At 40.0% G+C, this 20,462-nt stretch overlaps 1 protein-coding gene across 5 annotated transcripts in view; it reads left to right on the forward strand.

Annotated features, from left to right (window-relative positions):
• Positions 1 to 62: 62 nt before the first annotated feature.
• The window catches only part of ANKRD26 (ankyrin repeat domain 26), a 51,391-nt gene continuing 30,991 nt past the window's right edge, over positions 63 to 20,462 (forward strand). For 2 of the 5 annotated variants that reach the window (XM_088165430.1, XM_088165435.1), the window contains exons 1-17: positions 63 to 510; positions 2,228 to 2,342; positions 2,579 to 2,752; positions 2,872 to 2,978; positions 3,500 to 3,637; positions 4,415 to 4,566; positions 7,506 to 7,556; positions 10,365 to 10,398; positions 10,478 to 10,550; positions 11,784 to 11,844; positions 12,190 to 13,178; positions 13,701 to 13,836; positions 15,376 to 15,437; positions 16,552 to 16,663; positions 19,614 to 19,642; positions 19,739 to 19,805; positions 19,890 to 19,934. In XM_088165430.1, the coding sequence (XP_088021556.1) occupies positions 308 to 510; positions 2,228 to 2,342; positions 2,579 to 2,752; positions 2,872 to 2,978; positions 3,500 to 3,637; positions 4,415 to 4,566; positions 7,506 to 7,556; positions 10,365 to 10,398; positions 10,478 to 10,550; positions 11,784 to 11,844; positions 12,190 to 13,178; positions 13,701 to 13,836; positions 15,376 to 15,437; positions 16,552 to 16,663; positions 19,614 to 19,642; positions 19,739 to 19,805; positions 19,890 to 19,934 (2,548 nt within the window). In that variant the 5' untranslated portion in view covers positions 63 to 307. The remainder of the gene's footprint in view (positions 511 to 2,227; positions 2,343 to 2,578; positions 2,753 to 2,871; positions 2,979 to 3,499; positions 3,638 to 4,414; positions 4,567 to 7,505; positions 7,557 to 10,364; positions 10,399 to 10,477; positions 10,551 to 11,783; positions 11,845 to 12,189; positions 13,179 to 13,700; positions 13,837 to 15,375; positions 15,438 to 16,551; positions 16,664 to 19,613; positions 19,643 to 19,738; positions 19,806 to 19,889; positions 19,935 to 20,462) is intronic. The other 3 variants (XM_088165431.1, XM_088165433.1, XM_088165434.1) reach the window with 3 other exon arrangements.

Raw genomic sequence — 20,462 nt, forward strand, 5'->3', positions numbered from 1 at the left:
AATTCCATCCGAGAGTTATTCCGTCCCTAACTGCCCCGCGCCTGCGCGGGCCCGCCCGCTGCTGCTCTCCCGCGCCTGCGCGGGGTGAGGGTCGCTGCTGCCGCGGGCAGCGGGCGCGGGCCCGGGCTCTGCCCTGCCCTGCCCTGGAGCTGCTGCCGCGCCTGAGGTGCGCTCCTCAAGAGCCGCATCGAGTCGAGATCGCTGCAGAGCTCCCCTCCCCTGTCCCTGTTGAGGCACGGTACAGCCCGCCATCGTTTCCCGCTGTTGCTCTCCTTAGACGGGACTGTGCCTGCGTTCCTGCTGCAGGATGAAGAGGATCTTCGGGTTCGGGAGGAAGAGGAAGGGGCAGCCGCCGCCCGGCAGCGCCTCCCTTCCCTGCCCCGCTGGTGCCTACGAGCTTCGGCAGAAGGACCTGGGCAAGCTACACCGCGCGGCCGCCAGCGGCGACCTGGCCCAGGTGCGGCAGGGACTGAGGAAATACAGCATCGACGGGCGGGACAAGGCGGAGCGGTAAGGGCGGGAGCCGCGGGCCGGTCTCGGGAGCCCCAGGTGCAGCTGTAGCAGCCCCGGAGCTCCCCGGCTCAGGAGCGGACCGGCAGCGCCGCTGTGAGGAGTGGGAGTGCGAGCGCCGCAGCCCTTGGCTGGCTGTGAGAATCAGGCTCGTGCTGCCAAAAAACCCTTGAATTCGGCCAGCTGTCGCCTTACCATTTTTGACCCGTCCTCCTCAGTGCCCTCATTCCTGGAGTCGTACGTCCTTGCCCAGGGGCGCAGGGGTGGAAGCGAGCTCTTAGCTTGACAAAGGGGAGTTGCAAGAGAAGCCATATGGCCATTCTCCAGCCAGGGTTTGAAGTTGAGTGTAATCACACGTATCTCTCTTCACCTCTGAGGGCTCAGCTTGAAGGTTCAGTAGTTGAGCCCGAAGGATGCACTGCCTCAGCTGTGGGAGCAACTTAAAGGTGGACATTGCAGTTAGGAGGGATCTATAGTACAAAATAAACATGCTGTTTATTAATGCTGCGTGCATAGTTGACTTTTGTAAGTGTAATGTGGCGGCCTAAGACACAGTGTGGTTTTAGGTGGAAGTTAGTTTTTTGCTCTGAGACTTTGGTATCAGTACCTTGGACTAGAAGATCTGGTCAGTGGCTTGCAGGAGAAGTCAGTGTTTCTTCTGACAGATGAGTCAAGCACAGCAAGCACTTGAACAGTTCTGCCTTAAGGAGAAGCCCTGGGCTGCAGCAGAGTTGCTAGTTATCTGTCATAAGCAAAAGGGAATCACCTTTTCTGAAAAGGCTCAGAGTCAAATCCTTTGTGATATTCTGAACAGATACTGGTTTTTGCAGAGTAACTCAGCTTCCTAGGCTGGCTATCCTGAAGGCTGGACTTCTGGCAGCAATAAAACTCATCTACTTCTGCTGCCCTAAAAACACCTAGCTTTATAGGAGGAAACACATGCAAGGACTTCCTCAGTGACAGTGTCTTTGTGTACAAGTAAACTGTAATTGACATCAGAAGATGTTGTGGTTTGAAGGACTGCTTTTCTTTCTGGCACATCTTTAAAATGAAGAAAAAAGTTTTCTTGTGCTGATTATATATTGTGGAAAGACAGTATTACCCCCTTGGAGAGGACTTCCTCTATAGTAAGCTTTTTATGACTGCGATAGTTTAACATTACAGGAAAGTCAAAAACTACTTTTCCTGTAGTCATGATCAGAGTGTTCTGCTCTCTGATTTGCTACATGTTGTTGGAGGATCTTTGGTGCAAATGTGTTCTTGATTTTGCTTCAGTAGTAAAAAAGCTAGAGAAAAAGGAGAAATGCTCAAAGTGCAGGGAAGCACTAATATTCTTGCACTTAAATACATCTCCAATACACTTCTTACCCACGAATGATCAAAGAAAAGCTTAGAAGTTAAATTGCCATAGTCCTCAGGTTCTGTACCTTTGGTCTCTGTTTTTGTGCCATATGTGTAGTCCCACTGAGGGCAGTACCCAACACCTGGGCACAGGAATCTCTCCAGATTCAGTTCTATGGTGAAGGAAATGTCCCCTTACTAAGCAGATGCTATGGAGGGTTTTTGCTGGCGAGTCCCAAGCATTTGATGTGCAACTACTGTCAATGGAGTGGGTTCTTAAGCTTGAGATTTGCAAAGTGAAACTTGTGGTCATACGTTTATCAAAAAAGCCTGAAATTATCCCTATCTGTGCTAATTCAATTTATTTAATTTTTAGGACAGCTCTGCATCTTGCTTGTGCAAATGGCCATGTGGAGGTAGTTATGTGTCTCATAGAAAACAAGTGTAAGCTAAATCTTCTTGACAGTGATAACAGATCGCCACTGATGAAGGTACGTGGATTATGGTATATTCTTGTAAGTGAGACTTACTGATATTGAACTAAATGATGTATTTTTCAGTATTCTTTATGTGGACCTTTGTAAAATTATGCATGTTGTGATTGGTGTGGAATGGGCATATGTTAGCTAATCTCTGGAGGTGCTCGTAATTCCCAGTATTAGGAAGATGGCAGAATTGCAACAAAGTGAAATGTAAATGCTGGAAGGTTTTTGTGTTTTGTTTCCAGGCAGTACAGTGCCAGCAAGAAAAATGTGTGGCTGTTCTGCTAGAACATGGTGCCGACCCAAATCTGGCAGATGCTGACGGCAACACTGCCCTTCACCTGGCTGTCCTGTCTGGTAATACTACTGTAGCAGGGCTGTTACTTGAGCATAATGCCAGTATTGAGGCCCAAAATAAGGTAATTTTTTATATCTGTTAATGACGTGCTTTCCAAAAGTTGCATTCATATTTTTCTTGAAGTTCTGTTTGTTTGGGGTTTTTTTTAACTTTAATTTTTAACTTTATCTGCCCTTTTAGGAGGGATATACGCCTCTTATTCTTGCTGTTTCTGAACATCATGAAGAAATAATGGAGTTACTCCTTAAAAAAGGAGCTGATGTGCATGCTCGAGATCTATGTGAAAGGTGAGGGTCTGTCAAAACTTTACGTGGGTCTCTTTAATAGTCTTCAGTTTGGCTTGAGAGAGGCATGGGAATGAGGTCTGAAAATATACAAAACAAGGAGCCACACAGAAGCAGTTACTTCTGTGTGATTTGTGAAAGATGATCATACCTCAGTGGCTTGCTGTCATATCTTGTTTGATGCTTTCTACATTGGGGATTGCAAAATGTTGTTGTCTATGATGGCCTTTCTGGCAGGAAGCCTGTCACTAGCTCAGTGGCATTCCCTCAAATTGAAAAGTCATCTTCTGCATAGTAGTAGAGTTTGTAAGTGTTGTTTGTGTCGAAGTTTTGTTTTAAGATGAAACATTTAGTTGTTTTGAGACCCTCTCCCATTTTATTGTTTCTTTTTATGAAAAATACTTTTTCTTTTGTTCATATCAAAGTAATGGAGAGAAAAAATTTTTGAGGGTAAACAGAAACAAAAATAATTACAGTGACTGTGTGAAACAGTCTGTTCATATAATATCTCTTGGCTCCTTCAGAACCCCACTTATGACTGCTGCTTCTGGTGGAGAGCTTAGTCTGATAAAGGTTCTTCTGCGGTATGGGGCTGATGTGTCCCATAAAGACACTAACGGATGGACAGCTGAGGATTATGCTGTTATTCATGGATATTCTAGGTAAATTTTAAACTGTATCATTAGAGTAAGTTGTCAGTTATCAGTGTGGGTTTTGATAATTTTTGGTAACAGCACCAAGGTTTAATAGTGTGCTGAGACTTGTGTTGAAAGTGTGCTCAGTCATGTCTTCATAGAATCATTTAGATTGGAAAAGGCTTCTAAGAATCAACCTAGCACTGCAAGCCCACCACTAAGCCACATCCCTAAGTGCCAATCTGCAACATCTTTCAAATACCTCCAGGGCTGGTGACTCAACAGCTTCACTGGTCAGTCTGTTCTAATACTTGACAACCCTTTCACTGAAGTAATTTTTCCTAATATCCAGTTTAATATTCCCTGGCACAACTTGTGGCCATTTGCTCTTGTCTTCTGATATGTATCATTCCACTGTCTAGTGTTAACTTGGAAGTTGAGGAAAATTTCTACCCAAAGTTCTCTGTTAGAGTTCAAATTTTATTTCTAAGCTCACATTTGCTCAATATAAACTCTCAAATATGTCCATATCCAGTTATCTAGAGGTGAAACTTCTTGGAGATACCAAGCAGGAGTTAATACCTTTGTAGGTTTGAATATGACTACAGAGTGAACTTGACTGTAGTGAATATTGAAGTGTGTAATAGTCATGCTGTAAGGGCATATGAGTATATAAATATATATGGCTAAGGATAGGATAAGAATAAGTTGGATAAGAAGTGGCTGTTAACTCTTCTATTAAATAATTAATGGAGGTATGTGATTATTTTTTACCTAACGTATTTCCTCTTTTTCTCTGTATAGTCTTAGTAAACAACTGGCAGAATATGCAGACTGGGAAAACACAGGAGAAGCTTCTACAGGTGGAGGTGCACGAGGCATCGCAGCACTTGGCACTCCACATCGGGCAGCAGCTGCTGGCTTTACATTGGGTGCACCTGCTGTGGACAGAGGAGGTAAGACCCTTCACCATGGAGTAGCTCATGAGGAGAATCAGTGTGGCCTTTTCTTAGTGGGTTTGTGTTGTTAGTGCTTACTGTGTTCATTGTTGGTTTTAGTGGAGGCATCAGATGGAGTAGCACCAACTTTGTGAATGTGATTATTTGATGATAGTTAGAAGTGTTGCTTGTCAGCCTGTGAAAGCATTTGTTTTGCATTCTGTGTTCGCTTTTTAGAGTTGTTACTTTCTGTCTGTCAGACTGCACATCTATATGGGTTTTCCTTGAGAGAGAAGGAAGATAGGGAAGGAACTAGGCAAAATTGTTTTTACTTTTCAAGTGTGTACTTTTACCTAGAGATGGCAACTCAGATTGTGAAAATCCAATTACAAAAGCAGTGGGTTCCACCTGAGTAGTTGTTCCTCTTTCTGTAGTTGGGAAGCAACAGAGAAATGAGCAGAAAGGTACGTGTCTTGTTGATTTTCATGGAGTTTGTGTTTTCCTTTTAATATTAATAGTTCCATTTGTACTAGGGTCCTTTTTGCATGTCCTATTTCTCAAAATCAGTTATAACTGTTTCCATGTAGAGACATACTTAGCAAGTATTATATTGGAAAAGTAACTTTGTTGGCAATAACATTGCAGTGTCTGTGTATGCTGTATTTGCTAGAACATAGTTTGATTTACAATAAAGATAATGCTTTTCTTCCACTTCCAGTAGTTTTTATGATTTTTTTTAAAAATAATTATTACCTTATAATCCAGAAAAACAATTAAATTGCCGTGTGATCAAAAAGTTAGCTCCTTCAGTGAGTTTTAAAAATCCAGTCTATGGTTATGAGCTCAGAGTCCTTGAGGAATCTTAGAAAATGAATACCTTAGTATAAATGAAATAGTTTGCCTTGTACTTTGCATCTCAAGCCCTACACGTAGAAGAATTTATTCCTTACAAATTTTTAAGGGTGATACTTTGGAACTGTGTGGCAAATGGGCAGAAGACAGTGTTCAACACAGTTCATTATTCCTTTAAATACTGTTCCTTACTCCATTTTTAAACATGTCAAGAAAAATGAGCAAAATATGGGATATTTTTCCTTGCTGACTCTTCATAGATACAGGAATTTAATTTAGAGTCAGACTTTTTTCCTTTGATTTAGGAACGCTTGATTTGACCTAGTCAGTGATTTGGAAAGTTTCTTGATAGATGGCAGGAATTTTTTGTTTTTTAAAGGTTTTGGTACAGGTGGTTTAATCAGGAAAATGTTGATTTTGCCCAAACAATGCACACTGTTACTGTCTCTGTGAGATTACTAACATATGGAGAATATTTACCTGCATTAATTCTGCAGTCTCTAGCTTGCACACAGGAAGTACAGGTCCTGTATCGTGAGAGTCCTTCTGATATGCTGCAGTAACGGACTTTGAAGCCTCTGTTACAGGAGAATTTGGAATGATCTCAGGAGAACAGAGAAACCCATTTTGGAATTTTTTTCATTTCTGTTGCTCTTCTGGGATCTTTAGTGTTGTCCTTGTTCCTTTTGCTGCTTTTGCAGTTGTTGAATATTTTTCAAAATACTCTATTCTAGTAAGCAATTCAGCCTACTTCAAAAGTTGGCTTTTGTTTATTTAAATATTTACTGTGCAGTGTATTGTTCCTTTCGTGTTCCTGGGTCCCTATGGAAACTGTTGGGTTTCCATCATCGAGTTCTTAGAAAAGAATCAAGTGCTTCAGTGGTTTCTATCTCCCAAGGTCAGTAAAAAGCTGTCCTGTATTATCTCTTCAGAAAACTCAGAAATGTAGAAGGGGTGAGAAACCATCATGAGGTCCTTTATTAACTCTTTAAATGTATTTTGTTTTGCTACAAGTAATTTTGCCATATTCATTCCATGTGGTAAAATCAATGTAAGCAGGACTCTGTTCTGCTCAGAGAGAAATGTTACATCGTGAAGAAATTTGGTGTCAGCTGTAATAACAGAATGATTTGTTGCCTTACAAATTTTAGAAAATTATTAAAAATACAGAATTTTACTAAGTGGAATGGGTAGAGCAGAATCACAGTGATTTATATTCTGAACTTGCATTCCACAGCACATAGATAAATACACACACAAACACATGCATGATACCCCAGTCAGTACACCCATTTTGGTCAAGTTGTGACCTGCTCTACAGCCCTGGGGGAACGTGCTGCCTTCTTGTCCTGCCTGTGTCCTGGCTGGTGGCATAGCTTTTGTATGTGAATGGTGCAGCATGGTCAAATGAACGTAAGCAGGGCTGTTCAAACTGAGGTAGAACTGGCCTGTGTTTGTAACAGGCACCAACTGACAAAACTTTTAAGATGAGCTGGTTTAAGGCAACAAGTTTCTGGGTTCCTTGTTAGTGAGGGATAACTAAAAACTGTGCTAAAACTGTTACTTAAGATGAGTGTGTATAAATAACATAGTGTCTCAAAGTTGCATGCTGGTCTGAGTACAGGAAGCCAAGACTTCGTTGAAACTTCCGGATAGTCTCCCAAGTTTGACATATACGGAGTTTGAGATGCTTAAAATAAGGAATTTTTTGTGTGTGTAATGCACTCTACAACCATGAAGGAATTTAATTTGCATCTCTGCTAGACAAGGAGTAGTGAAATTGAGGGAAATATGAAATTGTCAGGAGAGTGTATTTCTGATGATATGTTTCAGTGTTTCAAAATACTGAAATATGGATGTTTTATGTGGAGCAAGTACATGAAGTTACTGTTTGTCACTGTCCCTTGAGAGCAGAGTTCTGTAGATTGTGTTTGTGTTGTTTCCACCACTTCTAACTAGAATAGGCTGATAGTCACAGTATGTTCTCCCATTGTTGTAGCTGTTTTGATGTAGTGCTTATGTTTTCCAAGTTTCTGGAAATTCCAGTTTATTCTGATGTCATTGTTCCATCTGTCCTTTCCATGCCTTTTCCTAAATGGATATAGGAATGCAACAATCTCCTAACCAGACATCAAGAACAGGAAAATCAAGGAAAGGTATTTTATACAGTAGCATTTAAAATATGAAACATGTTGTACAGTATACAAATATCAACACATCTATGATGTTTATTATCCTGGAGGTCCCTATTTTGATGGTAATGGCTTTATGAACTGCATTTGAGGTCAGGCTTTGTGTGATTTTTCTTTGTTTGCATGTTTTGTCTTGGTTCTTTTATTATTGAATTTGCTTTGTGTCATTAGTGATAGTAAATAAATTTTTAAATAAGCCTTTCTGTTACTCTGAAATGGCAGTGGGCTTGAGTTAAAGTAGAAACAAGCAATCTCCAGAGACTGCTTTTCTAGATCCCATATCTATTGTAGTCAGAGTTCTGTCTGAAAGGTAGCTCTCAAACTTTCTCTCTTGCCTTCTAAAGACTTCATCTTGATCATTGCTTAAAGTTACTATTCACAGATGACCAAATACTTGGAGTTAGATGGGACCCACAAAGATCATCAGGTCCAGCTCTTAAGAGAATGGCCCATACAGGGATTGAACCCACAAACTTGGTATTATTAGCACCATGCTCTACCCAACTGACCTAATCTATTCATTGGAATCAAAATTTCAGAAAATTTACTGAGCTCTTTTGATTACTTGTAACTGTAATAATTGAAAGTATAACTGAAGTCACCCATCAAGAGTGATAACTGACTGCTCCACGTGGGTGGAGAAATTTTTATTGATCTTGGGACATCAGCAGGTAGGTTAGACTGTTGGTACTGAATGAGTTTACAGGAAACTGTGGTATGTTCAACTAATTAATGTTATTTAAATATTGCGTGTTTGCAATAGGAGACAGTAGAAATTAGAGACTGAGTTGGTATTTTAACTGTTAGCTTGTCCTTGTTTCAGTTTCTTGCTTTTCTCTACATGACATACACCTGTATTTCATTGTCCAAAAGCCCAGTGCAGGTCAGGAGAGGTACTCATCAAAATTCCCATATGTACCCTGTCTTTAGAACAGACAAAATTTTCATGCTCTTTTGTGTCTAATGCTAGCAGAGGAGATGTCTTCAGGCATGATATGCCTTTGTTTTTTTTTCCCTTTAATGATTCTGCTAAAGACCTTGGATTGGTTGTTATAATAGTTAATAAGAATTAGTTATCAAGAACTTGAGGCATGCTGAAATAGCTACTATGTGGAAGTTGTGTTTGTTTTCCCCTTCAGTTTTTGGAATTGAAGAGCCATTTTATTTCATCTTAGCTGTTGATAATTGAGAGGTTCTATCACTCTTGCAGCTGGATTCCTGGAGTTCAGGTTTCTTTAGTAGATCAGTGATGTGCTAGAGTGAACTCTCATCATGTTTGCAAATAGCCCTAAGTTGGGAGGATCATTAGATGCAGTTCAGGACAGTGCTGTCTTTCAGAGGCATTTACTCTGACAGGCTGTGTAAATGAACTGTCAGGCCTGTCTAGCAAAATTCAGCCAGGGCAAAAGCGAAGTCTGCCCACAGAGGTACAACCCCTTGCTACAAAGCATGCTTGGCACTGCCTGGCAGGAGAGATGCCTTGCTGAGAAAGCCTGATGGGTCTTGGCAGAGTGAGCTGAGAATGAACCAGCAGCAGGGTGCCCTGGCAACAGTGTCTTGAGTTGTTTTAGGAGTAGCATATCCAAGAGATTGAGGAAGGTGATTATCCAGGTCTACTTGGTACTCTCTGGATTGTGTCCAGTGCCCTGGGTGTAATTTGAACCTCCAGTGCAAGAGAGATTTGTCTTTCAACAGTGAGCAAGTTCAGTAGAAGGCCATCAGATTCATCAGGGATAGGAATATTTGCCCTTTGAGGACAGGTTGAGGGAACTAGGATTTTTTCAGCCTAGAGAAGTGAATTTGCAGGGGACCTAGCAGCAGCTTCTAGTACATGTGAGAAGACAAAGCCAGGTGCTTCCCAGTGGTACGTGACAGGAGGCAGAGATATAACAGGCATAAATGGCAACAAAATAGTTTCTAATAGAATGTGGGAACAGTAAGACAGAGAGGTTGTACAGTCTGTCTCCTTGGAGGTGTTTAAGACCAGACTGGATAAAGCCCTGAACAGCCTTATCTGACCTCATAACTGAGCCTGCTTTGAGGAGGCTGGCTAAGACTTCCTGAGGTTCCTTCTGACGTGATTTATCCTATTATCCTACGTGCAGGTCATGTTTGTAACACTGATGAAAGCTTGGAGTGTGCTATAGAATGTCCTGGGTTTGCCACTTGTGTCTGCTGAATTCCCTGTTTGATGCAATGTACAGAACTGTTGGTGATTCTTCTACTTGAGCTTTAGAGCTTGATTATGCTTTTTGATTTTCATTACCATTGCAAAATAATCTGTAAGTGGGTAGACCAGCAGATAGTGTAATACCTGGTGTAGTGTTACACATAATGCTACATAAAGTAATAAATCTCTACTAGTGATGTGTCCTTGTGTGTAAGATGAGTACTTTGGAAGTTCTTAATGTCTTGCTAAACTACCACCATTTTGTTATTTGTTTACTAATGTAGGATATTAATGTTATGCTTTTTAAATTTTTTTTTCTTTTTTAGTTAGGTGCATTTCTGTAGTTTTTAAACTTCTAGATATAAGAGTCCAAAAGAGATATAGCTCTGGGTTTTTTATTTCCCTTTTTTTTTTTTTTTTTTTTAAATCAGTGTTGTTTATTTTGGAAATGCACTCATTTATACCCCTTGTACTGAATTTACTATCCAAAGCATCATTCTGTTATGATGTGTAGAGTTGTCCATGTTCAATGTTTAATTTTTAAATGGTTAATTTTTAGCATGCTAAATTTAATTTCAACATTTCAATTAATGTTTGAACAGCAATAGATGACTTCTCTCAAGGAGACTCAATAAGGTGAGACTTTAAAAATACCTAACACTTACCTGAGGAATGACTTGAGAGACGCAGTACTCATTTTGCTTTGCTTTTAAAGAAGCTCTGAGAAGGAGGGGAGTGATGACAGTTGGCATACCTCTGAGGAAGAGGAACTTGATTTTACCCCCAAGGTATGGTGCATTTACAGGAAAAATATCTTGTAAAAATAAGGGGTTTGAAGGCAAATTTTCTTTGGAACTGAAAGAAACTGCAGCTCCAGCCAATATTGTTTTCTGTTTAAAGCAATCTCTGGCCTACCAGCCTTCCTTCTGCTGTGAGTTTTTCCTAAAGGACATGTAGCTGTGACAGAATATGCAGTAGATTTGTAATTTGGAACCAAAAAGCAGTAGGTGACAAGATAACCACATAGTTCTATTTTTTCTTGTTCATGTGAGTCTGATTTGCAGACTTCAAAAATTTGTGAGTTATTATTATAACCTATCCTGTTCTCCAATCATTGTTACTGTTTTCTGTAAATTTTGGGATAGATTCCTAAGTGATAAGAGACATTTATTTATCAAGATCTACAAAAATCCTTCATCACCTAGTTCTCCTTTCCTCAGCAGGTTCTTCAAGAGTGCTCAATGAACAGATGAGTTACTCAAATGGGTCATCTATTTTCTTCTATAAGATGACGTTCAGTACTTGCATGTGATCTCACACTGCATGTTTTTCCTCTTTTTTTTTTTTTCCCCCCAATGCTCGGGTAGTACTCTTTTTGTTAGTTACAAACTCTCATGCCTGCTGTTTTTACTAATGAGCCTTAGAATTATCAACCTCTCAGTGATGTCTGGAGCATCAACTCTGTTGCACTGGCATTGTGCAGTGATATAGAACCTGAGTGTGGTAGTTCAACCCACTCTGTAACGCTGGAGATGCAAGCATGTTTAGATATAACCTGATTTCATTTTCTTGCACTGATTTAGATATAAATGATGCATTTTTCTGCCATGATTTTGAAATTTAGGGGTATTTTTTTAGTGTACTTGCAGGGACTAAATTTATGCATTAAGTATGGGGATCTTAATAGTTACTTACCTTGTGCACGTTTGCAAGTAAGCATCCTGAAAATGCACTTCTAAATATAATTGAATTTTACTTAAGTATTACAAATATTAGAAACAGATTTTTAGAACAGCTATGCACGTGAACATTCTTGGAAACAATTTGCCGAAGGGTGCCTGCACAGTATGAAATACTTACTGAACTGGATATGAGAGGAGTGTTTGTGTAGTTAGAAGTATAGGATGGAGCCAGCACTATCATAAGGACAGTCTGATTATATTTACTGTTCAAGATTTGATGTGAACAAAGGATTTGTTGTTGTTACTGTTTAAAAAAAATTCTTAAATCTTTATTTACAGAAGCTGCAGAAGCCAAACCTGACACTGTTAATGAATGCTTCACAGCAGTTCAGGAAAAACAGTAAGTTATTTGCAAAAGGTTGCATGATATACTGATGTACAAAGTAGACTTGCTAAGTAGGTTTTTTGGTTGGTTTTGGGTTTTTTTTTTAAATAGTAAATGAGAAAAGTAGCATTTTGTAAATGTGGCACTTAATAATTAAAAATAAGTAATTAAAATGAAGATATTAATCCCCGCTTAAGCCCTTTTCCATCATCAAGTTCATCCTCCATCGTGCCCAGCCTTACCTCTCCATTTCTAAAGATTCCCAAATGGCTCCTCTTGTACATTAATCTGATAACATGCCACTTACTGTTTACATAATTCCTTATATTCACATGCATTTTTCTTTTTTTGTACTTTAAGATGATGGTGGTGGTTCTAGAATTGAAACTCCTAAGTCACCAAAGAAAAGTCTCAAACAAAGAATGCCATCAGGTGCAAGTGTGAACAAAGGAGACAGTGAGGAATTGTTTAATCAAGATGTCTCAGCTGCAAGCAACCAGGATGAAGAAGAATTGGAGGAGGAAGAGGATGAAGAGGATGAAAATTACAATGGAGATGGTGATGAAGATTATGAGGAGGAAGAGGAGGAGGAGGAGGAGGAGGAAGATTTTACTGAAGATGAAAAGGAGGAGGAAGACCTGGAAGATGAAGAAACTCAGTCTAATGAAATACTAGAAGAAGAGAAAACAGAATCTAAAGGGGAAATTAATCAGAAATTAGAGTATTTCAGTAAAGCAAAGTGTGAAGGAGATGCTCGATGTGGAACTGGAGATGTCTGTGATGATGAACATGATGAAAAAGTGAAGGAATCTGTTGATACTCCTGTGTCTTTCATAGCTGGGTCTTGTGAAAAATTTCAAGAAAATAAAACGGTGGTGTCTCCTAAGATCATGAATAATGAAATATCTTGCAAGTCAGTACCAAAACAAGCTGTCTTTCAAAATCTAAATAATCTGCAAGATATGCAAGAAAGCTGGAACAGGAAAAGCATGATTGAGGAGACATTTCACAGAAAGGCTGACTCCTGTTTTGCAGACTCTGAAATGACAGACTGGAAAAAAGAGGTACCTCAGCCTCTCTTAGATAGTTGTGGTGTTAAGGAGAAAAAGTCAAACTTCACTGATGGTTTTGAAAGTGGCAATAATTCTTGGTTAGCAGAAAAACACCCAGGATCTGAAAGTGAAAGACCAACCTCTGTCATACTTGAACATGTGGATGGTGAAGATACTGAAGAGGAATATGAAGGAGTAGATAATAAAGTCTGTAAACCACTGAAACAAGAAAGTGAAAACTTGCACTTAAATAAGCAAGAAGAAAATTTGAGAGCAGCATTTCATTCAAGCACTGAAGTAAGTATATAAAGATGATTCAATCACAAGGGTGTTTTCTAAGTGTCATATAGGTAAGAAACACATAGTAAACTGGATTTCTTTTAATGCTTATCTTTCACATATATCCATCTTTTCATCATCCATTTTTGATGTTAGTATCTTACTTGGAGTCAAAACCGTTTCTTTGCTATGGTATGGTAATATAGTATGGAAAAAGAACAGGCAGTAGACTCTGGAACCAGTTAGATTTTTATCAGTTCTGTGTTACAGTTCTTATCTGTGAAGTTTTACTACCATTTAGGAAAATTCATGGTGTGATAGCTGAAAGTGATGAAGCAAAAAGAATTTTGCATAAGATGGAGAGCAGGAAACTGATGATTTTCTGTGGAGCAAAGTAGAGGGGAAAAAAGAAATATGCTCTGGAATGTTGTAATTTAAATGAAGCTAGAGTTAGACTGACATGAGGAATTACTTATGGAAGAACAGCAAAGATGATTTTTTTTACTGTTCTTTTCAGCTGTTTTGGTTGATCTCTTTTAGGAAGAATCATCTGACCACAAAGAAGAGGAGAAGGAGGGCCCTGGAAAAAAGCTACAAACTACAGTTGTTGAGGATGTGAGGAATTCTGTTTGTAATGATACACATGAAGTCCACAAAGCTTCAAAGGACAACTCCGGTGAGAGAAAAGACTTTGTAAATCCTGACCCAAGTTCTTAATCTGCAAATATTAATGCATGGAAAACGAACTGAAATGGTGATTGATTCCTATGGTAACAAAATTTCTCTTGCCTGTGAGTCCTAATGGGCACTGGCATAGAGAAGAAAAGCAGATTGTGTTGCTTTTCATTCATTCTTAAAGGAACTGAAATTGTAGCATTGTATACCAAGCAATGCAATATGAAGCAAGTGCCATTCTTGATATGTTGCTGCATTCTCCCTGAAGTGATCTGAACAAAATGCACAGATGAAAAAGAGAAAGAGGACTAGAATGTCTTGAGTGACAACAACTTTTATGATGAGTACTGTCACATTGAAAGGCTGTGATTGATCTTGACTGAAGCCTGGGAAGGATTTGAGTCAAGCTGAGAGAAAGCTGTTCCAGTGCCTCACCTTGTACGGTTTTAAAGTGTAGGTGGTCTCTCCAGCACCACATGTGTGTGCTTGAAAACATTACCAGCCTAGTCAAAGTAAAGAACTTTGGTACTTACCTGAGGTCTGACAGTAGGAAAAGAAAGCACCATTTCCATTGTCTGTCTCCAGAGAGTAGCTTGTAGTGGATGTTACTAGAGCATGTGTAGCTGCTGCTCAGATGCTGTGCAGGGGGCACTGGCAGAACCTGCTATATTCTAGTGTTGTGCCTATACCTGCTCGTCTGTCTATATGTGTTTTACCATAAGTATGTATTTGGCAAAGTGTAAGGAGTCACAGTTTAGATTGGAACCATCAGTTGCCTCTTGTGGAGTGAGTACCCTCACAGGCATTCAGCTCCTTCCTCCTTCTTTTATGTGTATGTGTCCACACAATTGAATCCTGAATCAGTTTTTTCCTATTGGAGTAGCTTAAAATAGAAATATGATAGTAAAATCTGGCTAGGAACCCCCTGAGACTGAACCTTAAAATTGTCTGGTAGAGAAGAGGTTTGAGTTTTAACCTCCCCCAGGACAGAAATGACTTCTGTGTTTTTGAGTTAAGTGTTTGAGGTGTGAGCAGCCTCTGCTTTTAAATGGCAATACTTAGGTGTCTAGCTTCTGGAAAGGGGCTGGCTAACAACTTCATCAGGGAAGATCTTTCCTAGTAATACAAAAAAGGGAGCATTGTTTCTTCGTGACTTTGTGGATATTAGAGTGAGGAGGTTTTGGATAGTGGTTCTATGGTACCCCCTGTATAGTGGAAAGTGATAGCAAATGCCAAATATTGGAGCTGTAGGCTGGAGAGACCTTAACTGTATACAACAGAACTGCAGGATACTGGATTATCTTCCTGAATGTTACCCAAGCGTGTTGGATATTGCCTTTAGCTTTGTCAGCTGTTGTGCATAGACATCTTCTGTTAGAAAGGAAGCAGAAGGAGCTGGAAGTGTAAAGGAGATAACATGATGTGTCTGGGTGGGAAGAAACACTTGAATAAAACTTGCGTCTTAGTTTGTCGTCATCAATCGAACCTGCATTTTTGGATGTACAAAAACTCAAGCATCTCACTCTTACCTTATTTGTAGGTGCTCTTCCAACAGTGGGAGCAGAGCAAGAGGAAGATGATGAATCTCCCTGGGATTCTGAGGTACTTTTTGTGAAGGACACAAGTTTCCACTGCAGGAAGTAGGAGTAAGATCCAGAATCACTTGACGGCTTGTTTTTGATTTGGACATTACTGTTGATAAGGCTTATTTCTTCTTTTTTTTCCTTTTGCCATATATTTGTAATTGGGGGCCCTTGAAATACTTCTGCTCTAGGCCAACTGCTTGGTTAGGGTTGGGATGAAGTTAAGCTGAGCTAATGGCTTGGGTCTCAGCAGTTGGCCTTTGAGTTTAGTTTCTAGTATAGTACTGAAACGGTGAAGTTCCTTGCTGCTTAAAATACTCTGACCTTTTCACAGAGGCTGGCAGGATTGTTTCTGTTTCACCATATAGACCTGGTCTGGTGACTTGGTTAGCTGTTGCTCTTGGGGTTTACAACCTAAATGTCATCTAGCTGCTTCTGAACAGATCCTCTCTACGTTTTGTAGGTGTACTCTGGCCCTCTTTAAAGTCATGTTCAGCAGAGGCACTGCACGTGCTGGCCTTGTTTGCCTTTTTCGTTCTTTCTGCCTGTGGCAGTCAGCAAGGTCTGTAGTTGAGTCCCTCTGGTTCTTCTTTTGAGAAGAAAGAATTCTTCCCATCCCCTTCTTAAAAATACAAGGTTAAAACATTAGTTTTAAGGTAGTTGTAAGCTCTGCCTTACTAACCTTTGTTCAATCCAAATGGCTTTTGCAATTGGGAGCAGCAGTGCGTTCATTCACCACTGCAGGATATATGCCATGGGAATGTCAGTACCAACTTGAATGTCAGATACAAGTTCAGTACAAATATTGGACCACTGCAGACATGCAGCTGTTGGTTCACAACCTGTATCTTGAATTACCATGTTAATTCTTGCTAGTGGTTGTCCAGTTTGTCAAGGTTTGTCAGTGTGGCAGAATAGTGGTGTGAAGTTTTTGCCTAAAGATCTAAAAACAAACACAATTGCTGTGATTTTCCAATATACTGTATTTTGATGGATTCTTGTCAAGGGCCTTAAAAAACATTTTTGTGTCTAGATTATACTTGATACCATGCTACATGAATTGGTTTAGCAGGAACTTTTTGTATAGAAATGAGTTGAAAATGCATTTGTACCAATTCTCATTCATGTTTTAGGTTACACAGGCAGATTCTGAAATGCCAGGAAAAATACCATGTGGTGTGCTGCTGTCAGCTGCAGAGAGACATGGACCATGCTCCCAGTTTGTTTCAGGGCAAAGTGACAATGGTAACTTCCTGGTGGGCTAATGTTTGTCAGTAAGCATATGTAGTAAACTTTTATCAGTGTCTGTCTTAGAAATGCCATCATCATGTGAGTGCAAACCATACCAGTGAAGTGTTTACTGTTTGTTAATTAATGCCAGTAATCACAGCACTTGCTGGCCAGTTTGTAAAGGAAGTTCTTTGCATTTTTTGTGTTCTTCAGGTGAGTATCTATAGTTTTTTTGATTCAGGTTCTTGTTTCATAGCAATGACAGTGTATGTCTGTAAGAGCTGACCTCTCTCAATATTTATAGTTTTAACTTGCCATATATATTTAAATATACTCATTTTCTGTTGTGAGACACAACCAGGAGCAAAAGGCAGGCCTAAAACTTAAAAGGATATAAAAAACTTTATTAACTACACAAAGAAAGAGAAAGAAAAGCAAATTCAGAATAAGATCTTCAGATCACTCCCTCCTTCCCTCTCCCAACCTTCATAACAACAAAACAAACATACAAAAATCTCCTTCAGTCAGTTCCCAATTTAAATAGTCCTTTTTTCAGTTCACTTCGGGGAGAGAAGTTTCTTGTTGTCAGGCCATAGGGACTTCTCCACAAGAAGGGGTAAAAAAACCAGTCCTCTCGTGGCTTCACTTTGACAATTTGCATCCGCCTGGGAAAAAAAAACCCTGCAAAGTTGTGAAGCTCCTCTCATCTTCACAGCTTTCCCAAAGCTGTGCTTATGGGCCATGTTAAACTCATCGGGTATTTACTTTTAAGAATGAGCTGTTCCAAACCAAATTTCTCTTATCTTTCTCTCTGTTCATGCTTCATCTCCAGAAAAAAAAAAAAGATCCCCTTTTCTGCTCAGGGTGAAGGATTCTCAACACAGATGCTTTTTTGATTAACGGTCTATCAAATGGAACATCTCCAACACCGATGTCTTTCTCCATGGTTTATAGGAATATTCAGTACATCAGTTCATCCCTACAGTCTTACAAAAGGATTTTTTTCAGCCATCTTCACAGCATCTCCTCATTCTCCTTCCATCTAAAGAAAGTTAGCTCTTGCTTCACTGACTTTGGAGAATCTCCTTTTTCCCCTCTCCTATTCAAAGAAAGGCTGGAGGTTTTGCAAATCTTATCTGAGCACTAAAGAGTTAAAGTTTCACTCAGCAGTCACAGGAGCTGGGCCAGGCCCAGGCCGCGCTGGGTGAGGGATGGCTGAGATCTCCATCAGCCTTTCTGGGGCTCAGCTCCAGCCCCCACTGCCCATGGCCCCCCCTGCTCCCCACACAGGCCCGGCTGCCTCCCCCAGGCCGTGCGGGGCTGGGCGGGCTCGGCCCCTCCAAAGCTGCTCCGAGGCAGCAGCAGGAGCCGGGGCCCCCAGAGCCGCGGGCCCGCGGGGGAGGGAGCAGGGCTGAGGTTTTATCACTGAGCCTTTCCTCCCCACGGCCATCGGGTCCCCTGGTTTGCAAACGGGGCCCAGCGGCCTCTGAGCCCCCCAAGGGAGGGAGCCCGGGCCGCTGTGACCTGCTCAGCCACCGGAAATAAAAGAGAGCTTTTTCCCGGGTTACCTCCTTCAAAATGTGTGTTCACGGAGCGAACTAACTTCTCCAATTGGTTTCTCAGACTGTCAATAACCAAACCAGCCTTTAATTGGTCCCATCAGCTCCCAGAGGGAGTTCTCATAGAGAGAACTCTCTGAGTTTCTTCTCCCCCAGGTGAAACCAGCACAACATTCTTAGACGATAATGCAGCTGAAGACAGCTATGATCTCGATTAGCATTTTTGTCTCCCCTAGCTTTACCTTTGATAGCATTTTGATAGCTTTATATTGTGCTTTGCTCAGGAGCTAAAATAGGACTACAATTACAGGGATTTTTGTTGAGGATTTCTGCCTGTAGTTTGTGACGCTTTCTCTTGAGCATCTTGAGCAAAACTTTACAAGCTTCCAGGAGCTTCAAATGTAGTTGTTAACCATTTGTCATGGAATTCTGCTTAGACAAGATTTCTACTAAGACAAGTTTAGGATCAGTGTGAAAAGATAGTAAAAGATGGTTATAGTAACATTTCTAAGGTCTTTCCACACTGCTGAACCACCACATTTACTGAAATTGAATATTGTTTGTTTTTTAATGTTAGTTTGGGTTTTTTTAATATAAAAAATGTATTCAAATACAAAGTTTTTGCCATGGAGCCATTCTAAATAATTCTAAGTATTCTTTCATATACTTATTTAGTGAGAAACTAAACTGTAAATGTAATATGTAAACTGTAATATGACTTAAGCAGAGGATTTGAGAAATGTAGGTGGGATTGTGTGTGGGTTTGGAAATCATTTAGTGTTGGACAAAATTATAAAAAATATTTGGAACTGTGTTATAAAAGTAATTAAAACTGAACAACATTTGTTTCTGTTGTTCCCTTGCAAGCTAAACTACAACAATCTGATGAAGACTGCCTTGATTTTACCTTTTTAGACATATATGAGGTTTCTGTGTCTGCACCTATGCTTTCTTAGCCCCATCAGTGGAAAGGAAAATGCTCCTCAATATTGAGCACTTGCAGAATAATCCCAGTCATAATGCTATTTTATGATCATTCATTACAGCAGACCAGCTTTGGCTTTTGAAATAATCCTTTTGGAAAGCAGGATTCAGCGCCTCGAAAGGACTAAATATTTTAATCTTTTTCTGTTAACAAGCATGACCTTACTGCTTCACCTATATTGTCCTAGTTATGTGATAATTTTTTTTAATTAAAAGTGCATGGTGGGAAGTATGGATTGTTCTTTGCTTGTATACTTAGACACATGCTACGTGATGAGATAAATGGAATGTTCAGTGTTGTACTCGTGATGAAATCATGCTTGTGACGAATACTTATTTGTAGAAACTACTCATGTTGAATAGAGTAAAAGGTACCCACAATTTTGAAAAATAACATTTCCCAAAATATTTTTCACTTTTAGGCTTTTTGGAGAAACCCAACAATTCACAGGTAAGTGTTTGTGTCAGACTGACTACTTACTCTGCTCATTAACTAGTTTGCAGTTACTTTGAATTTAGTGTTTTATCCTTGAATTGTCTTTCATAGCTGAAGACTCCCGTTTCTGCTTTGAAAATGAATGAAACTTCTCCTAAAAACAGGCAGCAGAAATCAGGTAATATTTGCATTAAGAGGTTCTGACTTTAGCTTCATAACCTTTTAGGAGTATTTAATAAGGCATCTGTTTTATGTTTTGCAGATCTTCTGCAGGAATTTGATTTAGAAGATGTTGAGGATATTGAAGGTATTCATGACTGTCCCTTTGTCCCGTTCTTTCATGGACACATTGTAATTGCAAATTTTTTCCCAATTTTAAATTATTGGTTCTAACAAGGTGTTCTGGAAACAGAAGGACTACTGAAATATGTACCTGTACATGTTTGCTCCCTCCTGTCATCTACTATTCCATGATGTTTGCATCCTCCAGCATACATGTCACCTCCCCTTTTCAGGCAGTCCTGAAGATGGAAGAACATTGTTGCCTTGCGTCTTTTCTGCCTTTCCCCTTGTTCTCTGTCAGTTACACAGGAATGCCAAGATTGACTAAGCACTATATGAAATAGATCTTATGGGATCCAAAGATCCTAAATCTTCGAACTCAGAATAGCTGCTGTTGAAAACTTCTCTGATGGGCAAGACTAAATAGTTGCTTTGATTACAGCAGTCTTGGTAGTGATAACTTAGTACACTCTCTGCAGTAATTTCTGTGATGCTACCTACAAATGTTCCTTGACCACCAGCACATCTGTTTGTTTTTACTGCTGGCTGGAGC

The sequence above is a fragment of the Sturnus vulgaris genome, chromosome 5, assembly GCF_052056855.1.
Source record: "Sturnus vulgaris isolate bStuVul1 chromosome 5, bStuVul1.hap1, whole genome shotgun sequence".
Lineage (NCBI taxonomy): Eukaryota > Metazoa > Chordata > Aves > Passeriformes > Sturnidae > Sturnus > Sturnus vulgaris.